The 23933-nt window shown below is 37.1% G+C and overlaps 1 protein-coding gene across 1 annotated transcript in view; it reads left to right on the forward strand.

Moving 5' to 3' along the window:
* Nucleotides 1-23933, forward strand: part of Epha6 (EPH receptor A6) — a 917349-nt gene that overhangs the window by 135759 nt on the left and 757657 nt on the right. Inside the window, exon 3 of the mRNA XM_038345322.1 lies at nucleotides 22956-23619. Within this exon, the coding sequence (XP_038201250.1) occupies nucleotides 22956-23619 (664 nt within the window). The remainder of the gene's footprint in view (nucleotides 1-22955; nucleotides 23620-23933) is intronic.

Genomic DNA, 23933 nt, shown 5'->3' on the forward strand with positions numbered 1-23933 from the left:
GACTTTGTCTCTATCTCCATCCATCACCGGATGAAGACTCCATGGTGATATTCGAGATAATCATCAGTGTGATAATGGGGCAAGGTCAGTTCAGGCACCCTGTACTCTGCTGCCCAACAGCCTAGCTGGGAACATCCTCATGGACACCTGGGATCCCCTCTAGAGCCAAGTCTCTTGCCAACCCTAAGATGGCTTCCTTAATGTAGATATCTTCTTCCCTGCTCCCATATCTGTCCCTCCTCCATCTCCACCTTCCCATTCCCGCAAGCACTCTCCATTCTTTCCCTTTCCCCTTCCTTCTCCCCATCTCCCCTTCCCCTAACCCCGCCCCCACTTTCACCCCCATGCTCCCAACTTTTGTCCGGCAATCTTGTTTGCTTCCAATTTTCAAGAGGATCTATATATATTTTTCTTTTGATTGACCATGTTATTTGGCTTCCCTGAGCTTGTCAACTATAGGCTTAATGTCCTTTGTTTATGGCTAGAATCCACTAATGGGTGAGTACATTACATATTCATCTTTTTGGGTCTGGGTTATCTCACTGGTCCACCCACTGAGACAGTGTGCCTGTTCTAATGGGAGCTCACCAAATCCAGTGGGACCAGGACTGAATGAGCATGCGATCAAACAGGACTCTGAATGTGGCTGAAAATGGTGGCTGACTGAGAAGCCATTGATAAAGGCACTGGGACTTGTTTCGACAGCATGTATTGGCTTTTTGGGACCCTAGTCTATTTCTCTATTTGGATGCAAAGCTTCCTAGGACTGGATGGGGGGAGGACTTGGACTTCCCACAGGGCAGGGTTCCCAGCCCTCTCTTAAGGAGGGAGGGGGAGGGAGGAGGGGAAGTGGGAGAGTGGGAAGAGAGGAAGAAGTGTAAGTTTTTTGAATGGAAAAAGAAAAAAAATAGTGTTTTTATTGATTCTCTGAGAATTTTATGGAATGTATTTTGCTTACTCCTCCATTTTGTGTCTGATTCATATGCCTCATGACCTCTCTATCTACCCAACATTTGTTCCATTTTTTTAATCCACCAGGTCAAGTTTTTCTTGTACTAATACTTTTAGTTGTGAGGCTTACTCTAGAGTATAAGTAACTTACCTGGGATCATACATTTAAAGAACTGGACAATCTATCAGAAGCAGTAAGTTGCTCATAGCTCTTCAACTATAGGTGAGACTCCTCTGCCTTTCTTGCTGAGTTTGTTTTTTGGCTTGAGCTTGTGCAAGTCTTGTGCATATTGCCACAACTGCCATGAGTTCATATGTACAACTGCCTTGTGTCTAGAAAACACTGTTTCTTTGTAGTCATTTCTGGCAATTGCAATCTTTCTGACCTCTCATTCAGGTTGATTTTTGAGCCTTGTGGGACATAATGCATCTTATTTGGGGCTTAGAACTCCAAAGTCTCTGTTTGTCTTCATGCTGACAAGTTGTATCTGGTTTGGATGTCATCTACTACAAGAAGAAGAAGAAGGTCTCAGATGAAGCTTGAGAGGTGTACTATTTTGTGAGTATAAGAATAAGTCATTAGGAGTCAGTTACTACATCCACTGAGCATAATAATAGGTCCTCTCATATTATTATCTAGTCAACAGTTCTTCACCCTTATATCAATGCCAGTTATGGGCCTTTTCTTGATTTTTATAGAGCTCTACATTTTCTTTGCTCCCCTCCCTGCCTCTCCCCTCCCCTTCAACCCCTCCACAAGGTCCCTATGCTCCCAATTTACTAAGGAGATCTTGTCTTTTTCTACATTCTATGTAAGTCTATGTAAGTCTCTCTTAGTGTCCTCATTGTTGTCTAAGTTCTCTGGGATTGTGATTTGTAGGCTGGTTTTCTTTGCTTTATGTTTAAAAAACACTAATGAGCTTTTTCTTGTGTTAAAAATCCCATAAAAATGTTTGGTTAATTCTAAAATATTTATGCCACTATTGAATCAGGAAATATATTTTGAAAGGCCAACCATTATTATAGTTCTCAGTTCACAGCTGGGTAAAATGTATGCTTAGTTTTTTTCTCCTACAAGCATATAAAATGCCTTCCAGGGCTATCAAAACTTGCCAATGTTTAAGAAGCTTGTAGTTCAGTACCAGCCTCATGTTCCATGGCTTAAATATGTGGTTTCTTCAACAGTAGAGTCCTACCATCAAATTCTGAAGACTAACCAAGAGCAATAGCAATAGCTTGTAATTTGGGGACTCTATGGGACCCCACTGAGCAATAATTACAAACAAGTAATGAGACATTGTCCACCTGATATAGGGTAGCTCCATTTAAACTCTTTTTATATGTGCATATGTTTATAGTTTAGTAAGCTTCTGCAATAGGAAGTTTTTATTTATCTTTCCTAAAGGTCATTATTTTGAAATAATCAAAAGAGATAACCAACATATAGATTTTTTAAAATTTGGTAGGTGCTAAGAACTGACCCAGGTCTTATGAATACTAAGAAAATGCTCCGCCAGTGGCCTACATTGTCAGCTCCCAACAGCATTTAATACTCTAGAATACTTTCTTCTTTATTAGTCATTTTCATGTGCAGTAGGTAGAGAATATCACATCCCCAAGAGACTTCATGTCTCCATTTGAATTAACATGAACAGTTTGAATATTCATTTTCTTCACATTTGATTTTTGCAAGAATTAAAAAATCATAATTTTCTATACTTAAACCATAAGCTTTTTTAGTTAAAATAGAAAGTTAATCAGTCTGAGCTATGAACTTCATAAGTCTTTACCCCAAAGATAGATGATCCTGCTGGATCTGTAATAGTCCTTCTAAATTAAAGTAATTCTCTAAAAACGAATACCTCCTTAGCTTCCTAGATATTAGAACACTTTCTCAGTTCACTCAGCTAATGAAGACATGCATTCTGAAAACCATTTTACCCTCCTCTTCATCCTACTATGAACACGCAGACAAAAGTGCTTGCAAACACAAACTCCAAGGCAGAGTTCTAAACATGAATTTGCATTTAAAAAGTCTTATGTTCTGGTGTGATGCCAAGTCTGTCACCTGACATGACCAGGCTTGAGCTAAATCCCTCAAGTTATCTATATCAGCTGTTCCTTCTGTAATCTTCAAAATAATATCAGTACCTCAGGAGAGGGCTTAAGCTTTTTTATTTTTCAGTCATGTGTTGCATTTGGGATCTTGATTCAGCACCCTGTCAGAGTCTGATTATTAGATTCAAAGTATTTAATTATGTATTTTATATTTTATAAGAACTTACTCTTTTCCTACAATTATATTCCCTTTGAACGGTGACCAGTTCTTTCTATATTTGGGGAGTCTTCCTCTTTAGGTATTTGTATATTTTAATATAAGACAAGGTAGTTAATTAGGATAAGTATTAAAGCTGGAAGTTTCTCTTCCACCCACTAGGGACCAAATAACCATTCTGAGGCTTAATATTAATTACAAAATGTTTGGTTTATTAGCTCAGGCTTAATACTTACTAGCTCTTACAACCAAATTAGCCCATTTCTATTAGTCTTTATTTTCCTAACTTTGTGCTTCCCCCAGAGACTGCTGGCATCTCCCTGACTCTGCCCTTCTTCCTATATCTCTACATGGATCTCCTGACTGGATCTTTTTTGTCTGGCTTTTGACCAAATCAGCTTCTTTATTAACTAATGATAATAAAACATATTCACAGCATACAGAATGACATCCCACAGCACAGGATTTATCATGTAACACTTTAAGTATTAATCCTTTAAATATGCTAAGGTGGTACTTTTAGCATCTTATTACCAGCTTAAGTAAAGACTTCAACTTTAGTCAGTTGTTAGTGATACACACCTCTATTCCAACACTCAGGAGGCAGAGACAGGCAGATTTTTGTGAGTTCAAAGCCAGCCTGGCCTACAGAGTGAGTTCCAGGACAGTCAGGGTGGTGAGACAGAGGAACCCTGTCTCGAAAATCAAAACCAATAAGAAAGAAAAAAGGAAAGCAAAAAAGAAGAAAGAAAGAAAGAAAGAAAGAAAGAAAGAAAGAAAGAAAGAAAGAAAGAAAGGGGAAGGAAGGAAGGAAGGAAGGAAGGAAGGAAGGAAGGAAGGAAGGAAGGAAGGAAAGTCATTAACTTTCAATTTTAGGCCTTTTGACATACAGAATATGGACTCCATAGAGAATTTTTAATCTTCATTTGATAGGCTTTAAATGGGATAATCATTCACTATTAATAATCCTCATTGCTATAATAGCTAGGCTTACAGATACCAAAAAAATTCACAAAAATAACAGATATATTCATAGAGCTTGGTCTCAGCTGTAGTATTCTAGATACACCACTGAATCTGTACCTTTTTAATTAAATATCTCTGTAGTTGTAATAAAAAAGTTTTATGTTTGCCTGAAGTGAAATAGGAATGCATCTTCAGTGGCTACATTTTGCTTCTTGTTTTATTCTCTGAAACTAGCTATCATTTAAATGAAGAGTCTTCACTTTTTTCCTGCAAAAACAGATTTATGTTATTAACTACATGCCTAGGAGAAGAATTCAGGGCACTAATTTTCTAAGTTTATATCAGTATATTGACTCAAAGTGAATATTTAAGTGGTTCAGGGAAAAATATTATATTAGAACCTTTAAGAAGCAGCTTCTTTGATATAGAAAATTAGATGCATACAATTTACAAATTAAGTCAGTACAGAGCTACAGAACAACATGGTTGTGTACTGCCTAGAACTGTTGTTTATTATGCTTGTGAATGCAAAGAATGTTTGCGACAAATGAGGTTTGTCTCTCACTTTAGCAAATCAAGCCTTCTCTCCATTGTCAGCCTTTCTTTTTCTTTGAATGAAGTTGATTTTGTTCCTCGCACTCCCTTCTCAATTTAAGCTTAGCTACTTGAATTAAATAAATTATGATCACATACTACAAAACACTTGGAAATAAATTTTATGGAGAACTTAATGAGAAATCATAGATTTAGCATATGCTTCCATTCCCATTCTACAAATATGTGATGAACAATATAATTCATTGTCTGATTTGTACACTTACTATTTATCTGTCAATATATCCTTGACCATTTGAAGGATTATTTTATTTTGGGGGTTGTATCACTTCAATGATGATTTGTTATGAAGGAGATATTTTCTCCTTCATCAAAACCTTTAAAGAAAAACAACAAAATATATTTCTACATATATTACTCTTTCTTTACAGCTGTTGATAAATTGAGAATTAGATAATTTTAACATTAAGGAAAATAAAAGAGAAACAAGTGATTTCTAATAGAGAGAGATAGAGGAAGAAAGTAACCAGATTTTATTATGCATACAATAAATACTGTAAGTACTATTCACTTAGGGACAGAGGTACAACCCAAATTCTTCTCTTTAGATACTTTGTTCTTCAATGCTGTAAGTCTTCTTCTTCTTCGACTTCTTCTGGCTCTTATTTTTGCATATGTAATATCCGATATATTTTTTCATTCATGGATATATGGTTATCTTTTGTGTTTTCCATTTTAATGATATTTTAAAGTTATAATTTATAGTGCTCCAAGATGACACTTTAATGCAGGTACATAAAATTCTTTGGGCTTACTAACAAGTTGTGCTGATTGCACCACTCCCCAGTCTAGTCAGTCTTGCTGCTGCATAGGATCTTGATGAGTCTGCAGTGTGGTTTCCTCAAACATGATGTTTCTTTGCTGTGTGCTTTAAGGACATCCATATTTATATTTTCCCCTAGAAAATATTAATTTTTTCAAACTAGATTTCCACCAGTCTATTTTATTTTAAAAAATAGACTGTCTTCAATTGTTTTAAATTTAAGTTTATATCGCAATAAACATTTATTATATTCCTGTTCAGTTCTAAAGACTTAAAAAAGAAAGCATCAATCTGAGTAATTCACGTTAGTGCTTTGAATGCGCGGGTCAATTTTCCTTCATATTATCAGAACGTTCTTTGCCTAGGAAGGCTACTTGATTGCCTTATTCTATTCTCCATGGAAAGAAAGCAATTCGAATGCTCAATGACAGCCAGTTCCTTTGAGAATTATTTTTTTTTATTCTAGCCTTCTATACCTAAAAGGAATTTAGTTTTTTTGGCCTACTTTATTCAGCTTGTTATGGAAATAAAACATCACATGTGGGTGTGGGTGTTTATAAAAGAACCTCCAGGCATAAGTGAACTGTAGATTACTCATACTTCCCATCACTTCTATCCAATACATACTTCAAGTGGGACTGTAGAAAGATCCCCAGTGGATAAATAGTCCTACATGAAAGGAGGCCCCAATATAAGCACACATACTGGCCAAATTTAATCATGTGTTGTATATATGGAGTTGGTAAAATGGTTGTTTCTATTTAAAACAAACCCATAACTTGATTTTTGGCAGTGAAACATTTACATATGCGTAAACTGAGTAACTGTAGAAAACCACTGGATTAAAATAATGAAACCTCTCATTCTGCTTTCTGTTGCTTTGTCCTGTCAGATGCTTGCTTTAGTGTAACTGACATTGAAACAGGACACTTCTATTGCTTCATGCTGTGTTTTCATGTTTTAAGTGTGCAAATTTAATATTTCATAGACTTTTTAACAATGTCATGAAAATGTGTTTAGATTGTATTCATGTTCCCATTTTTTTTCTGAAGACTTGGAATTTAAAAAATAATTCACCAAAATATAACAAGTAGCTCAGAAAAGTTAGGCACAACCCCTGTGTTCTTCTGCAGGAAAGAATGTCCTCCAGTTCCATCTTTTGTCTGTCTTATATGAATAGAACAGACAATCTCGTTTTGTCTTGTGACAGTTTCATCAAATGTTTCTTGTTTGCATTGAGTGGTGGATACATAAGTTACATATGATGAACAGAAGTTTCTTGGCCCAGCTCTGCCTACTAAAATTTTATCTAAGCAAAAATTAGTTGTATTTGATAAGTTGTTTCAGAGACAACGTTTTAAGAACCATATGGCTATTTTGAGAATGTCCTGTTGGATATAATGAAGTTGGTGTGTCCGCAACAAAACAAATGAAAATATATGGAAGGAAGTTTACCAATGGCTTGAATCTCATAGAAGAAGTCACATATCACAAAAAGTCATAGAACTTCTGGTTTGCATGTGGTAGAGGGCAGTCTATGCCAGAATCATACATAAGGGTATCTGAGGAAAAGACAAGGCAAAGGTCCTTACAAGGATATGAAAATTAAAATAAATAAATAAATAACCCACAAACACTATTTAATTATTTTTAAAACAAAACAAGAAAAGTGTTGATAATCAATCACTGTACAATTTTTTATACTGACTCTAATAATTGATCACGAGGCAAATACTTGATCAATAAAGGAAATTTTTGTCTCTCTCTCTGTGTTAAACCTGTGTTCCTGTGAGCATATAGACCACCAAAGAAAAAATGTAAAGGAAAACAGATGTCTTTTACAACAGTCTCATGGGTTTAACCTCATTGTGGTGGGGAAGATGTGGTAGAACAGGGTTGTTCAAGTCAAGGTATAAAAGATGTAGAACGAAGAAACAAGGAACCAGTAAAAGGTCCACATGTGAGAGATGAAACTGTTGTTTTAGAATCACCCTGACCCATTACACTTCGTATCCTCCCAATAATGCTATCACTTTTCATTTCCATCAAGTTATTAACCACTCATCAGTCAGAGTCCTCATGGCCTAACCCATTTATGACCTTTCATCCTGTGCTACATAAGGGATGTGGTTTATAATCTGTTACGTGCTACTTACTCCATTAAATCTGACAAGAGTAATCATCAAAGTATGTGAAGGTTAGATTAGGAAAATCAGTGGCAATAGATTTAACATTGGCCTCTAGGTATATACAATACCATCTTGGTATATAAAGTACATACCCAAAAACCCAGTTTTTTGCTCTCTGTAAGAACTGTTCAGCCTTTAGGAGTTCAATATACCCAATTTCTAACTCCTGACAATATTTTATTAGTTCTATAAGAATTTCTTACAATATGTTTTAATTATTTTAAAATTTAACTATTTCCAAATATCCCCTCTTGCCCACCCACTCAATTTTGAGCCTCTCTATTTTCAACATTTTAAGACCAGATTGTTCTGCCCAAATATTCTTAAATGTGAGGTCTTCACTGAAGCATGGTAGACTTTTCCATGATTACATTCTTAGTGAAAACTGTCTCTCTGTTCTCAGCAGCATACTACTGAGAGTTGTTCCCCAGCCAAGAGTGTTATTGTTTGCCCAGCTCCCATTTCCATGCTTGGATTATGTCTGGTTTGGCATTGCAGAGACTTTGTGTATGTGTTTCCTGGGCACTGAGCATTTATAAGTTCAGATGCCCTGTTGTATCCAGAGGCTACTGTGTCCTTGTATTCATCCACCGCCCGTGGACTCTATACTCTTTCCATTTCCCTCTTAGGCCACAGTTCCTGAGACTTGGAAGAGGGACTATGTTAAATATGTTCCATTTAGGGCTGAGCACAGTCTCCGTGGCATTTAAAAGACATGAAGCATCCAAGAACACAGAAAAGAAAGCTAAGAGACTTTGCTCTTGTACATGGTCGGTTTAAAGCTTGTCAGTTACCTTATGTATTTCTAAAATATCTGTCCTACCATGGTGGATTGATATCACCAACAATGATGTTTCAACATTTAAATAGTTTCTCCAAGGTTATTATCTTCAAGGTAATCTTGAAGCATATGACATTAAAAAGAAATCCTTTAGTCTAACTCATCTTTGGTTAACCAAAATATCCCATGGATCAAGTTTCTATATTTTTTATCCATCACTTTGTAGTTAATATATCCATCCTTTGAAGTTAAAAAAAGATCTCAAAAAATGACTACAGTCAGAGCAGCCTTTCTGTCTTACTTATTCTAACCTTAAAGCCTAAATAAGCCAAACTCTCATTCCCTGAAAAACATGTATTTTTGCTTTAGTTTGATGAGCTTGACAAATTGTTATATAATATGTAATCATTCTGCTGCTGTGGATAAATATCTAGAGGATCAATTTATGTGGAGAAATAGCTTACACTGGGTTCCAATTCCATTTCATTTGGCCTTATAACCTAGAGTACATCATGGTGTGATTGTATTGTATTGCTTACCCCAAGGCACTCAGGAAGTGAAAAGAGAGGAGGAAGGGCCATGGATCTGTACAATTATTTTATGTCCCCAGTAACCTAAATTTATTTGGCTGGATCACATCCTTTTAAAATTTCAGTCTCTTCCCACTGCTGAGAACAGGTAGAAGGAATTCTTTAAGCTCAAATGGATGTGGAAGACATTACAAACTGAAGTCATGGTATTCCATAGAGGACTCAGAATATCTGATTCAGTGGCAGTGCTGTTAAAAGCAGGTAGATGTCATAGATGAACAAGTGAATGACAGTTTTGATATGTTCTTCCTCATTTAATTTCTGTAAAATTGTTTACATGTAAACAATTCATTAGAAAATTAGTTAAGTATTTGTTTTTAAAAGGAGTGGGGAAAAAAGAAAAGAAAAGAAAAAAAGGAGTGGACACTTTAATCCACTGAACATGTGTAGCATGGAGCTAAAGATGCCTAAAAGTATGTAAATACAGTTCACTTTTATACACTAATCTATACATTCTCTGCCATAATGAATGTTTTCTAGATCCCTTGCTGGTTTTCTTTTGTGTGTGTGTGTACCAGAAAGAGAAAGAGATTGCAAGAATAAAAGAGAGGAGATGATAGATGGACAGATAGATAGATGATAGATAGATAGATGATAGATAGATAGATAGATAGATAGATAGATAGATAGATAATAGATAGACAGACAGATATAAAGTCAGAGAGAGAGAGAGAGAGAGAGAGAGAGAGAGAGAGAGAGAGAGAGAGAGAGAGAGAGAGAGAGAGAGAGAGAGAGAGATTAAGATGGGAGAGATAGAGTGTGTCGGACAGGCTGACCTGACATTTACTGTGTAGCCCAGATAGTCTTGAACTCATAGAAATCCTACCCTCAGTGCCTCATGAATACCAGAATTGCTGGAAGAAATGAAACACCAATGTTCAGATTGAATTACTGAACCCTTTATTTCTTTAAAGTACAATTACTTTTCTCCTTCAAGCTTTCAGTACTTTGATGATTCCTTAATATTTAATATTTATGCCATTGTACTGATACTGAAACTAAAACCTGTGCTACAAACATTTTCATAATCCCTTTGACTATTTATCAAGAGTCCAAATACCTACCTTATACTCATTTATAGAAATTATCATATGCTACACATTCAGTATAAACTGTTGTATGTATTTTTGTTTCTTTTGTTTGTATTTTTTGCTATTCCTTTTTTACCTTTTAAGAATTTCATACATGCTTATAATATGTCATAATCACTCCGTTTTCTCCTCCATCCCTCTCAGACTCCCCTCAACATGTCTCCCCTTCATCATTATGTTCCTCTTCTCCTCTCCTTTCCTTTGTTTTCTTTTAATATACAATTATATACTAATATAAAATGGAAAATATATATGTACACACACACACACACACACACACACACACACACATATATATATATATATATATATATATATATATATATATATATATATATCTTCTATTGACTCTAATTAGTGTTGCTCATGTAGTGATGGATATGGGGCTATCCACTGCATATGAACAAACTATTCATGGTCACATCACAACCCCCAAAGAAAGATAACTTTCCCTCCCCTAGAAGCAGTCAACAGTCAATATCTCCTCATCTAGGTTTAGGGCCGCATGAGGTTCATTTAAATCATAAACCTTATGACCTGTTGTGGGTTATTCTTATTGTGCTTTTTGCTTGGTTTTATTTTTCTGTTTCTGCGATAAAATAGTGATGAAAACCAACTTGAGAATAAAGAGTTTAGCCGGGCGGTGGTGGCGCACGCCTTTAATCCCAGCACTCGGGAGGCAGAGGCAGGCGGATCTCTGTGAGTTCGAGGCCAGCCTGGTCTACAAGAGCTAGTTCCAGGACAGGCTCTAAAAAAGTTGCAGAGAAACCCAGTCTCGAAAAACAAACAAACAAACAAACAAAAAAGAGTTTATTTAGCTTAGAATTTCAGTGTATCATTCAGGAAAGACAGGTCAAAATCAAGATAGAATCCTATAGGTAGGTACTGAAGCAGAGACCATGGAGAAATGCCTATTGGTTTATGTTTTCTGGCTTGCTCAGCTGTTTTTCTCATACAGCCCAAGGTCAGCTACTATTGATAGCATACACCACTTTAGGCTTTGCCCTACAACATCTATTATCAATTAAGAAAATTAATTCTCACAGACCTACTTTCAAGTCAGTCTAATGAAGTTAATTCCTCACTTGAGTTTCTCTATTCCTAGATGACTCTAGTTTCTTCAAAAGACAAAAAGTAGCCAGCACAGTTTGGACTTGTGACTCAGATCCCCTGAATGGACACTGAGGAAAAAAAATCCTCCTGTCTCTGCCTCCTCAACACTGGGATTACAAAAGCAAGCCACATATTTGGATTTTGCATAGTTGCTGATATTTATGCTTCTGCATTTGACCAATTCTAATTATAATATTTTATAAACCTAATTTGAATATTTTTAATAATTACTGTCATCTTTATAATTAGGAAGAGATATAATTTTGTCAGTACCTAGAACTTTAGGTAGGCTTGCCCATTTTCTCCTTCATGATGCTTTCTTCTTCATGAAACTGGAGAAGTGAGGGAAAAGGAGATTTACCTCTTAGATCCTATGATAGTTTTGTTTTGTTTTGTTTTTCTGTTTTCTGTTTTTTTGATGAAGGGAAGAAACAGCTTCTAGACTCATGAATTTATTTCTTGAATGGGTCACATCTACTTTTAGGAACATTGTGGCTTTGCAAATTTTGTCTGCTTAATAGCTTTATTAACTTTCAGGAACATCATGGCTTCTTTGGGGGAAGATATTGGACAATGGCATTCAGCCTCAAAGACTGGAAATAGTCCTGGTATGCCCTCAACTCAAAATGAATGAAGGATCAATGCTGTCAGAAAGATGAGGGCCCAAGTTTTACATAATGGCTAAGAAAAGCTTATATGTAGAGTTCTTTGTGGGGTTAAAGAAAGTGTGAGTAGGTGGTATGGAAGTGTACTTGGCCAAAGTTGGGAGTGGGGAGTCTGGGAACTGCCTCATCCTTCTTCATAGTTATAAAAAGTTGAAATACTTTGATATGAGCCTAGATACATGGATTTATGTAGTTAACTTCATATAGTAACAAAATGAAACAGATTTGAAGCTTTATTGTTTTATTTTTATTAATTTACTGAAATGACTTATAATTGAAAATATATTGAGAAACATAGTATATTTGCTCTTGAGAGTCACATGCTAGCTAATCTTATGCCTGCAGTTTTCAGAGCCTGATTTTAGTACTTAGAAACTATATAATGATATGTAACTCATAAATTCTTTGTTTTCTGAGAAATGTACCTAATATATGAAATAATTTTACATTTCCTGATACTGAATAGTAAGTGTTGTATCTTTTATGTCTAGAACAACTTTTAACATATACCTTAATTTTTAGCCAAATAGATTCAATTTTGAAATTTAATATCCATTTCTTTGGACTATTGCAGTAGATAAAGTTTAACAGTTAGACCTTTTGACTGTTCTGGTATCTAAGTACAATTCCAATTTCATGTTTTTAGTAAACACCATTATCTGTAAGGCTTCTTAAATTCAATGTGGAAAATCTTATGCCATCCTATGCATATTGATGCATTCTGTTTGAAAATTCACATTTATCTTTTACATTGCATCAGATAGGGCTCTTATCTCTCCTTAATATTAGGTCTTAAAGAATTTCAGATGAGTTGTTTTTATTATATCCATTTTCTTCCCAACTTGTACCCATTTCCCCTTTCCCATTTCCTACTCTCCCAAGTCTGTGTACTCTTTTTTTCTGTGAAGTTCAATTTGTCCTGCCTATATATTCTTTGGTGTGTGGCCTTTAACTGTAGAATGGTCAATTTGCCAGGGGCAATATTCTTAAAGAAAACTGACCTTTCCTAGTCCAACATTGATGATTTGACCAGCGCTCCTAAGGTCTCAAACATGAAGGCTGATTCTCTCTCCATGCTGGAATTTGGTCTGCATGAGCTTATACAATTATGCATGCTGTCAAGGTTGATGAGTTCATTAGTGCAGCTACTCTACTGTGTCCAAAGGACAATCTTTCCTCCTACCCTTCTTCTGCAGTGCTCACTAAACCTTGGGTTAAAGGTATTTTTCATATAGATATCCAAGCTAGGGTTGAGTGTCTATAGTCTCTTTTTTCTCTTCTTTTTAGCCTATTTTAGGTCTTTGCTTTAATCACTATCTTATATAAATAGAAGCATCCCTGGTAAGGGTTAAGAAATGCACTAATACATGTGTAAAACTGTAGGTCATTAGAAGTCAGTTAGGTACTATTTCCAGATAGCAAAATAATAGTGCTATGTTTTCTCCTATGTTGTATAACCTATCTAGTTCAGTCTTCTTTATATAAAAAACCCCAATGTAGACTACATTTACATAAGCATATTAATATCTTAACATATTCTCCCATATAAGAGACATTTATATAGAATTTTAAATACCTTAGATTCATTTTTTAGGAGTTTATAGATGAACATGTTAATGTTTTAACCTAATGAGATAGAGTCTGAAATTATTAAGTGTAGAAGATCAATCATTTTTGCTCTTGAACAAAGCTATACACTATTTGGAAAGTTACGGATTTAGCATGGACAATCATTGCATACCTTCCATAAGAAATATAATCAAATCTGAATAGAAATTTGTCCATGATAAGAATAATCAGTGGATGATACAAGAATGTTTCTCAAGGTTCTTTTTTAGGTAAAATTCTGTGAACTTTGGACCTTAATTTTTGACAGTTTTCAGATTTTATTATTATATTACCTGACTCACTGTTTATTAATAAATATTTGGAAATTAGTTTACTCCTTTTATGGTCTAGAAAATACAATGCAAAGTGTTACTTGAGACTTGAATTTTTGTTTGTTTGTTTGTTTGTTTGTTTGCTTTTGCTTTCCAAGACAGGGTTTATCTGTATAGCCCTTGCTTTTCTGGAACTACCTTTGTAGACTAGGCTGGCCTTGAACTCACAAAGACCCACCTGCCTCTGCTTCCCAGGTACTGGGATAAAGACTTGGACTGCTACTCACCAGCCTTGGTACTTGAGCTATGTTACTTGACATTTGGTAAATATTACTGTTACCTGATTTTTGATTGTTTTTATATTTTATTATTTTAAATGTGTTACTTGAGACTTGATTTTTGTTACTTAAGACATGATAAATGATAGTTACTTGATTTTTGGAAGTTTTCAGATTTTATATTATCTGACTCGATGTTATTAACATATCTGTTGATTGATTAAATATAATATTGCCTTTAATTCTAAATATAAATGTTATTTGAGACTCACATTATTGGTAAAATAAATGGAATTAGATGGGAGACTCAACATCATTCTCCATTTGATGACAGATGCACCCCTGACAAGCAATGGTTACAGTCTATACAATTAGATAAACAGTTTGAAAGTAACTGATTTCTATGGAAACTGTCTTCTGGATCAAAAGCAAGCTACATGATATGTATAGATATAGATTTAACCTTGCCTAAAAGATAATGCCAGGATTTGTGTACATTTACAGTAGCAGTTAGAAAGACTTTATATCATAACAGTCCTAGATACTGAAGTGATTATCCCTTAGGTTAGAAATTATACCAACTCTCAGCTCAACCCACTTAAATGAAGTGACTCTCCACAGCCAATTAAAGTAAAAAAATACTGTAAACAGAATGTGTTAAATAATCTTATTCTAAGTCACTGAAGTAGGGTACCAGAGAATGCTTATTTTATACATCATAGTATTTGTATTGGCAGTATCATCTAATCGAGAGGATAGACTCTTAAGACACAAATGTTTTCCCTCAAAAACTATGAAGATTCTCAAATATTACTTATTAACTAGTAATTTTATTGTAACTATACAAATAAATTACTAACAGAGTATACATGTGCAAAATAGATAAAATGTGGTATATTTATATAATGGAGTACTACTCAGCAGTGAAAATAAATGATATCTTGAAATTTGCATGCAAATGGATGGAAGCAGAAAAAAAAATCCTGAGTGAGGTAACCCAGACTCAGAAAGATGAGCATGGTATGTACTCAGTCATTAGTGCATATTAAATATAAATCAAAGGATAACAAGTCTATTGTTCATGACCCCAGAGAAGCTAGGTAACAAGGAGAACCTTGAGAGAAACATACATGGATCTTCCTGGGAAAGGGAAATAGATAAGATCTCCTGAGAAAATTGGGAGCATGTGGGTGAGGGGAGAAAGGAGTTCTGAAGGAGAAGAGGAGGGGAGAAAGGGAGGGGGAGGAGAACTTGAGGGAACTGGGTGGTCCACATAGGGGAAGTACATAAAAAAAGAGCAAGAAAAGAGATATCTTGATTTAAGGAGCCACTATGGGTAACAAGAAACTGGCACTAGAGAAATTTCCAGGAATCCACAATGATGACCACAACTGTGGAGAAGGTGCCTCAACTGGCCTTGTCCTGTAGTCAGATTGATGATTATCTTTCTTTTTCTATATTTTAATTGATTTTACTGAGATATACATTTTTCTCCGCTCCTCCCCCTATTCTCCCCTCCCTTTCTACCCTGTCCCATGGTTCCCATGCTCCTAATTTACTCAGGAGTTCTTGTTGTGTTCTACCTCCAATATAGATTAGATCCATGTATGTCTCCCTTATGGTCCTCATTGTTGTCTAGGTTCTCTGGGATTGTGAATTGTGGACTGGTTTTCTTTGCTTTATGTCTAAAGACCACGTACGAGTGAATTCATATGATATTAAATATCACCATAGAATCTTCATCTAGCAACTGATGGAAGAAGAGACAGAGATCCACAGCAGAGCACTGGGTTAAGCGCTCAAAGTTTAGTCAAAGAGAGGGAAGAGCGATAATATGAGCAAAGGGGTAAAAGACCATGATGAGGTTAACTGAAGCAGCTTACCTGAGCTAATGGGAGTGAAGGCATAAGTCACAAACAATCCCACACCAGTTTGGAATTATGATTAATAGAATGGTTATTTATTTGAAGGGGAAAAACTTACAGATCACCATCCCAGACAACAGCCCTCTGTGCAATCAGGAAGGGAGCATAGTGGCTGGAAGCGGAGCTGGAAGCCAGAGAGCAAGTGGAGGGAAATGGCTGCCTTTTTAAAGAGAGAGACCATGCCCCAATGGGCTGTTATCTCAGCGGCTATTGGCTGAAGGTGAGGAAGGAGCTCCCGCAACATGGGAGTTCATTGGCTCCAGGCTGACAGCATAGGATCAAACTAGGTGACAGTTGTATGGCTGGGTAGACTGTGGGTCCAATGGCAGTTGGATCACAATTTATCCCTACTGCTTTTACAGACTTATTAGAACCCATTCTCTTTGGAGGAATACTTTGCTCAGCCCAGATATAGTGGCATGGGCCTAGGTCCTTCCTAAAAGCAATGTCATAGACTTTGCTGACTCCCCATGGGAAGTCTTACCTTCTCTGAGGAGTGGATGGGGGTGAGGCATAGAGGATTCTGGTGGGAACTGGAGGAGAGGAGGGAATGGAAACTCTAATTGGTATGTAAAATGAAAAAAATCTTTTTAAAAACAAATAATTTAAAAAAAATATTTTGAGGGGTATACCTGATAATACTAACTGATTTCAAGGTATTCAAATGTGTTAATAAACTGCTTTATTAAAAATGGTTAGCCAGGTCTTCCTGTGGGGTCAACTGCCATGTTAGCATGCTTGAATTTAGCACAAAATAGGGAAGGCAATCCAAATACTGAGCTCAGAACAAAAGGCAAAGTTCATGATACTTGGAAAGACTTTCAGATCGGCTCTCTAGGCATTTCTTACCCAGTTTGCTCCCTAAATTATATCCATACACTTATTGTCTTGTAATTGGACTGACGGACTTCTCTCTGATCTATTGTTTCCATAATTGCATAAGTGCCACCTCCTTACGGAGGTTGATTTTAGGAGACCTCAAAAAATTGTCTATTTCTTTCTCTTCATATCTGTGATGTATTTCATTACTGTTTTCCTACCATGTCATTTGCTCATTGATAGTCATGTGCTATATTATCCCTATGCTGCAACATAGTCTCTAATGAAGACAGCTTAACTACTGTATTGTCATGACTGAAAGAATGACTGGAATATTTCTTTTATTAATCTAAAGCCTTGTCTATACTTATTTTTTATCAAAATTTTACCAGTTTTTAATTTTTACTTTATCCAGATGCAAAGTCTGGATAGACAAAGAGAAGCTCTTTGAGGTCTTGTATTTGACAGCTGTTGTATCTCTAGGTATGGAACAGCAACAAACAGGAACATCAGAGAGGTTACAATAGCAGCTTGTCGCATAGGAGTTAGCTCTAAAAACATAACTCTTGTGTGTATCTAAACTATTGGGATCCCTGAGTGGTAGGCATTACGCTATAAACAGTTGTAGGTAGAGATTCCTTAGCCCTTAGCAATCACTAATGTTGCCATACTTACATAGGGCTAGGAATCTAGATTTAATAAGTTAGTAATAATGTCTCCGTCTGAAGTGTCTGAGACCCTTGACCCTACAGATATTACAGTTCTGCAGAAATCTTCCAGGGACTAAAGCCTGAACTTCCTCTTGTCTTGTTCCTTAAAGCAGCTTTGCCATTCCTCCAACTTTTCCTATCTCATAACTGCTGGACCTTTTATCTTCCTATCCTGGTGGCTCTCAAACGGTTGAGATGCTTCTTCTCTATCAGGGATATGTCTGGTTCATTTAGAGCTTGCTCTGGTCTCTGCCACCATTTTATTCTGCTGTTTCAGATGATTATTTCTTTGTGTTTAGTTCCATGATCTTACATGAAGGCAAAAAGAGATCACCTGGGATATACCTTTTATTATACATAATGTAACATAACCATAGCAAGGAGTACACAAGATTATCTCCTGGTCTATTCACTCAGTTTGCCTGAATGCCTTGTTTATATAAGTGGAGAAATGTCTTGGAACCAATAATAACATACCTTTTTATTTATGTTGGAAAAAAATTACAGTCATAGCTTTTTAGTACCAGTTGCTGGCTTCCCCTAATAGACCATCAGGGAAGTGAAGCTGTACTAAGCCAAAACTATTAAAGGGAGATTCGAGTTGGTTAAGGTTTTTGATTGTGTGAGGAATAGTTTTATGCCAATTTGATGCAAGGTAATGTCACCTGAGTGAATGGAACCTCAATTAAGAAAATGCTTCCATAAGACAGGGTTATAGGCAAGCTTGTAGGGCATTTTTTAAATTATTGATTGATGGTAGGAGGGGCAGGCCCATTGTTTGTGGTTTCATCCTTAGACTTGAGGATTTCAGCTTTATATAAAATTAGGCTGAGTAGTCAGTAGAATCAAGACAGTAAGAAACACACCTCCATGACCTCTACATGAGCTCCTGCATTCAGATCCCTGACATCCTTGAGGTACTGAAATCAATGCTTTTGGTGATGAACTGTTATATAGAAATGTGAGTGAAAATAACTCATTCCTTAAGTTGTTTTGGTCATGTTTTCTCATCACAGCAAGAGTAACCTCAACTAAGATAGATATTGGTATCAGGATTTGGGGGTATTGTTCTTTTTCTTAATTTTATTTATTTATTTCAGAAAAAAAAATCTTTTCTTATTTTACATACCAATTTCAGTTTGCATTCCCTTCCCTCCTCCAGTTCTTTCCACTGTCCCACCCCTGTCCAGTCCACTCCTCAGAGAGAGTAAGGTTTCGCATAGGGAGTCAACGAAGTCTAGCACATTGCTTTGAGGCAGGACCAAGACCCTGCCCACTATATTTGGGCTAAGCAAGGTATCACTCCAAAGAGAATGGTTTCTAAAAAGCCAGGATAAGCAGTAGGGACAAATCCTCGTCTCATTGCCAGTGGCCCCACATTCTGCCCCAGCCACACAGCTGTCACCCACATACAGAGAGTCTAGTTTGGTCCTATGCTGGTTTCCCACTGTCAGTCAATGAGCTCCCATTAGCTCAGATAAGCTGTTTCAGTGGGTATCCCCATCATGGTCTAGATCTCTTTGCTTTTGTTCTCACTCCACCCACTATTTGACTGGATTTTGTGAGCTCAGCTCAGTGATATGCTATGGGTCTCTGCCTCTGCTTCCATCCTTCGCTGGATGAAGGTTCTGTGATGACATTCAAGATAGTCATTAAGGGCAAATCACCTTCTTCAGTCACTATCTTCACTGTTGCTTAGGGTCTTAGCTGAGGTCATCTTTGTGCATTCCTGGGAAATTCTCTAGTGTCAGGTTTCTTGCTAGCCCTATAATGGCTCTCTCTAACAAGATATTTCTTTCCTTGCTCGATGTCTCTGTTCTCCTCCGATCTGAACAATCCTGCTCCCTCAAGTTCTCCATTCCCATCCTCTTCTCCTACCCTTTGCCCTCCCTTCTCTTCCCAACCCCTATGCTCCCAATTTTCTCAAGAGATCTTGTCAATTTCCCCACTCCCAGGGGGATCAATATATGTTTCTCTTAGGGTTCTCCTTGTTACATAGCATATTGTTTTTGTTTAATTGTAGGATTTTGGAATTGTGGGCCAGAAAAGTCATTGAATCTTCAAAGATGGGTGAGTTGTTTGTGGAGGTTATTAGATAGGAATATGAAGAGAAATGCCTTAGATAGAGGCCTGGCTTGTGACGTTTCACAGAAAAGTGGGAGAGTCACTCAAAACTCCATCAGGGATCTCCCGTTAGTTCTGTCCCGCCGTCTCAGTGGGTGAACGCATCCCTCACGGTTCTGACTTTCTTTCTCATGTTCTCTCTCCTTCTGCTCCTCATAAGGACCTTGGGAGCTCAGTCCAGTGCTCCAATGTGGGGCTCTGTCTCTATCTCCATCCATCGCCAGGTGAAGGTTCTATGGTGATATGCAAGATATTCATGAGTATGGTTATAGGATCTGGCCTTTTTTGGTTCCTTCTCCTCAGCTGCCCAAGGAACTAGCTGGGGGCATCTCCCTGGACACCTGGGAACCCCTCTAGAGTCAAGTGTCTTGACAACTCTCAGATGGCTCCCTTAATTAAGATATATGCTTCCCTGCTCCCACCAAGTCCAGTTGGAATGGGACTGATGGAACATCTGACCAAACCGGACTCTCTGAAAGTGGCTGACGGTAGAGGCTGACCGAGAAGCCAAGGACAATGGTGATGGGCTTGGTCTCTACGACAAGGACGGGCTCACTGTGAGCCTTGTCAGTTGGTTGCTCACCTTCCTGGACCTGGAGGGAGTTGGGAGGACCTTGGACTCAACATAGTGTAGGGAACCCTGATGGCTCTTTGGCCTGGAGAGGAGGGAGTGGAGGTATGGGTGGAGGGGAGGGGAGGGAATGGGGAGAAGGAAGGGAGGAGATGGAAATTTTTAATAAAAAAAACTGAAAAAAAACTCCATCAGGGACTTTGCACAATTTAAGTTAAGATACTGTAGTACTGGTTACCTGGAGCTGAAAAATCAGCTGTGATTAACAAGAGACCAGAACCATTGAGGAAAAAAGAAAAAAAAAAAGCACTTTACTTTGCTGGGTTTATCAACACTGGTCAGGTGGAGTTAAGAAATTAGCAGTCACAAGAAGAGTCCAACATCATTGAGTTGAAATCTTCTGGGAAGTGTTTTCTCGGTCTCAAAACCCAGAAGCTGTTCTATAGAAATGGCCAAGGTCCTATCTTCTGCTGACTGCTGAATTTGGCAATGGAATAGTCACACAGATGGTACTGGTTTTGAAGGAATAAAGAGGTCATGGAGAACCACTGAGGCTTTAGACTGTGTGGCAAGGACGGAGTCTCTGAGGAGAGTATAGGAGAAGCTATTGGTGAAGGTGTAGCCAAGTTGCAACAATGAACTCCTTCATTTAGCCATGCTAGTGCTATGAGTTGACCACCAAGAACAGCAGCAGTAGTGGAATGGATCCAAGCTGTGTGTAATGCATAGGGCAAATCCAGAGAAATGATAGAAGCCCTGTCTAGAAGAGCAGAAGATCATGAATGGATTTCAGTCATCGAATCTTTTGCTGTTACTGCATTTGTTTTGTTTTGTTCAAATTGTGACAATGCCCTGGTTCTTCCCTCTTCAAGTAAGAAAGCATTTGATTTTATTAGAGGCTACAGTTGAGAACTTAAAGTTGGGAGTCTTTGGATTTTAAGCGAGACTTCTGATTTTAAAAGAGATTAAATTTGGAGTGTTTAAAATTTTTAAGAATGATACTTTTAAGTTTGAGAATGTCTTATATTGTGATATCAATATTAATGTGTAATCTTGGGGATGAACAAGAAAAGGAAGGTTGTAGCTTAACAGTGATGTGTTTGGATGTAAAGCTAACAGAATGTCAAGCTAAAATCATCTGATATCTGAGAGGACAGAACCTCTAGGAACAAAGAGCTTCTGTAAGATCCAGCTGTCCAGAAGCCTATAGGGCATGTTCTTTGTGATTGAAGGGTGAGGTCCCAGCCCATTGTGGGTGGTTTTATGCCTAGGCTCATGGTCTTAGATTCTGTAAGAAGGCAGGTTGAGCAAGCCAGTAAGCAGCACTCCTTCATCACATCTACCTGAGCTCCCGCCTCCAGGTTACTACCCTGACTAAGATAAACCTTTTCCTATCCAAGTTGCTTTTGGTTATGGTGTTTCACCACAGCAGTAGGAACACCAACAGATAGCACCAAGTCCAGTACAAACTGAAATAGATATTAGCTGTGATCACTTTTGTCTTGTTTTTCTCTACCTCTCAGGGAATCTGTGGATTATTTAAATGGTTGGTGCTAAGATAATGACAGTCTAGTTGTCTATCAACCAATGGTGTTTTTGAGAATAATGACTAATTATAGAGTCAAACTATTCTGTCCTCCACTTTCTCAGCTAGCTTTCTTGTACCACCAACCTAGGGTGGTACCACCCGCCATGAAAAGGACCCTCCCTTATCAACCACTCATTAAAAATGTGCTCTGTAGCCCAATATTATGAAGGCATTTTCCAAACTATGGTACCTTCCTCACCAATGACTACAGCTTGTGAGAAGTTGACAGAAAAATAGCCAGCACAGAAGTTATCCTTATCTGTTGCAGAAGAACGTAGAAGTGTTTAATTTCATAGTGGTTAATATATCTCACTTTGTAACAAATTATAGATGAAGATAGATTGGGGAAAACTACTGGGCACATTTTAATGGATCCAGTACTTTTGATCAAATAATGTATGTTTAAATCCTTTTAGTAGGCAAATAAATATTTTTATTTTTATTCAGTCTATTCTCTGTGTACATGCATGCATCATAGTTCAGAAGCTCATGGAAGCCAGGAAAATCATGTCAGGGCATCTACATATATGGTGGAAGGTGACAGTGAGCTGACTAATGTGGATGATGGGAACAAATTTTGGGTCCTCTCCAAGAGCAGTATGTGATTTTAATTTTAAGCTGATCTACCTTTCCAGCTATCCCCAGAATTTATATATATATATATATATATATATATATATGTGTGTGTGTGTGTGTGTGTGTGTGTGTATGTATGTATATATATGCAATACATATGCAATATATATAAATATATGTGATATATATATATATATATATATATATATATATATATATATATCTCATATACCTTACAGCAACACTATGAAATAGGTAATGTTACCAAGTTTTGGTCATATGATTAATGGAGAAAGCCCCCAGAAGTGTAGGTTGTATACTTCCAATCAAACGGCCATGGTTAAAATGCTACTTTGTTGCTTTGGACAGTTTCGTAGCACGGTTTTATCTCGTTCTCTCTTGTTAAAATATTCTTAAATATTAACATTTCTGTTTCTGGCAGTAGTTTTACAATCTCTTCATTATTTGTCTTTTTCTTTGTGCAGTGGGATGCCATTACTGAAATGGATGAGCACAACAGGCCCATACATACATACCAGGTATGCAATGTCATGGAACCAAACCAAAACAACTGGCTTCGGACTAATTGGATCTCTCGTGATGCTGCACAGAAAATTTACGTGGAGATGAAGTTCACACTGAGAGATTGTAACAGCATCCCATGGGTCCTGGGAACATGTAAAGAAACATTCAATCTGTATTATATAGAATCGGATGAGTCCCATGGGACTAAATTCAAGCCAAGCCAATATATAAAGATCGACACAATTGCTGCTGATGAGAGCTTTACTCAGATGGATTTGGGTGATCGCATCCTTAAGCTCAACACTGAAATTCGTGAGGTGGGGCCGATAGAAAGGAAAGGATTTTATTTGGCTTTTCAAGACATTGGAGCATGCATTGCCCTGGTCTCAGTCCGTGTTTTCTACAAAAAATGCCCCTTCACTGTGCGGAACTTGGCTATGTTTCCTGATACCATCCCAAGGGTTGATTCTTCATCTTTGGTTGAAGTGCGGGGTTCATGTGTGAAGAGTGCTGAAGAGCGGGATACTCCTAAACTCTACTGTGGAGCTGATGGAGATTGGCTTGTTCCTCTTGGACGGTGTATCTGCAGTACAGGGTATGAAGAAATTGAGGGATCCTGCCATGGTAAGATGCAAAAATGCAAATAATTTATCTTGTATCTTAAATTGTTTCTCAGAAGCTTTTGTGCATTTCCTGATCATGTCTTGTTGAAGAAATTGACTTTTATTAACTGAAGACAAACTAATCTATTGTTTTTATCTTTCATATGGAAATCATATAGCATATTTCTTTCAACTAAGCCCTGTAAGTTCTTGGAATCATATCATTTTTATATAGGAAAACAACACCAACCTCAGTGGATTACTGACCTTTGCTAGTACTAAGTAAAATTTTTACCTATATAAAATTTTTTAATTTTAGTATGTTATTTAAATGCA

Source organism: Arvicola amphibius, chromosome 10 (assembly GCF_903992535.2).
Source record: "Arvicola amphibius chromosome 10, mArvAmp1.2, whole genome shotgun sequence".
Taxonomy (NCBI): Eukaryota; Metazoa; Chordata; class Mammalia; order Rodentia; family Cricetidae; genus Arvicola; species Arvicola amphibius.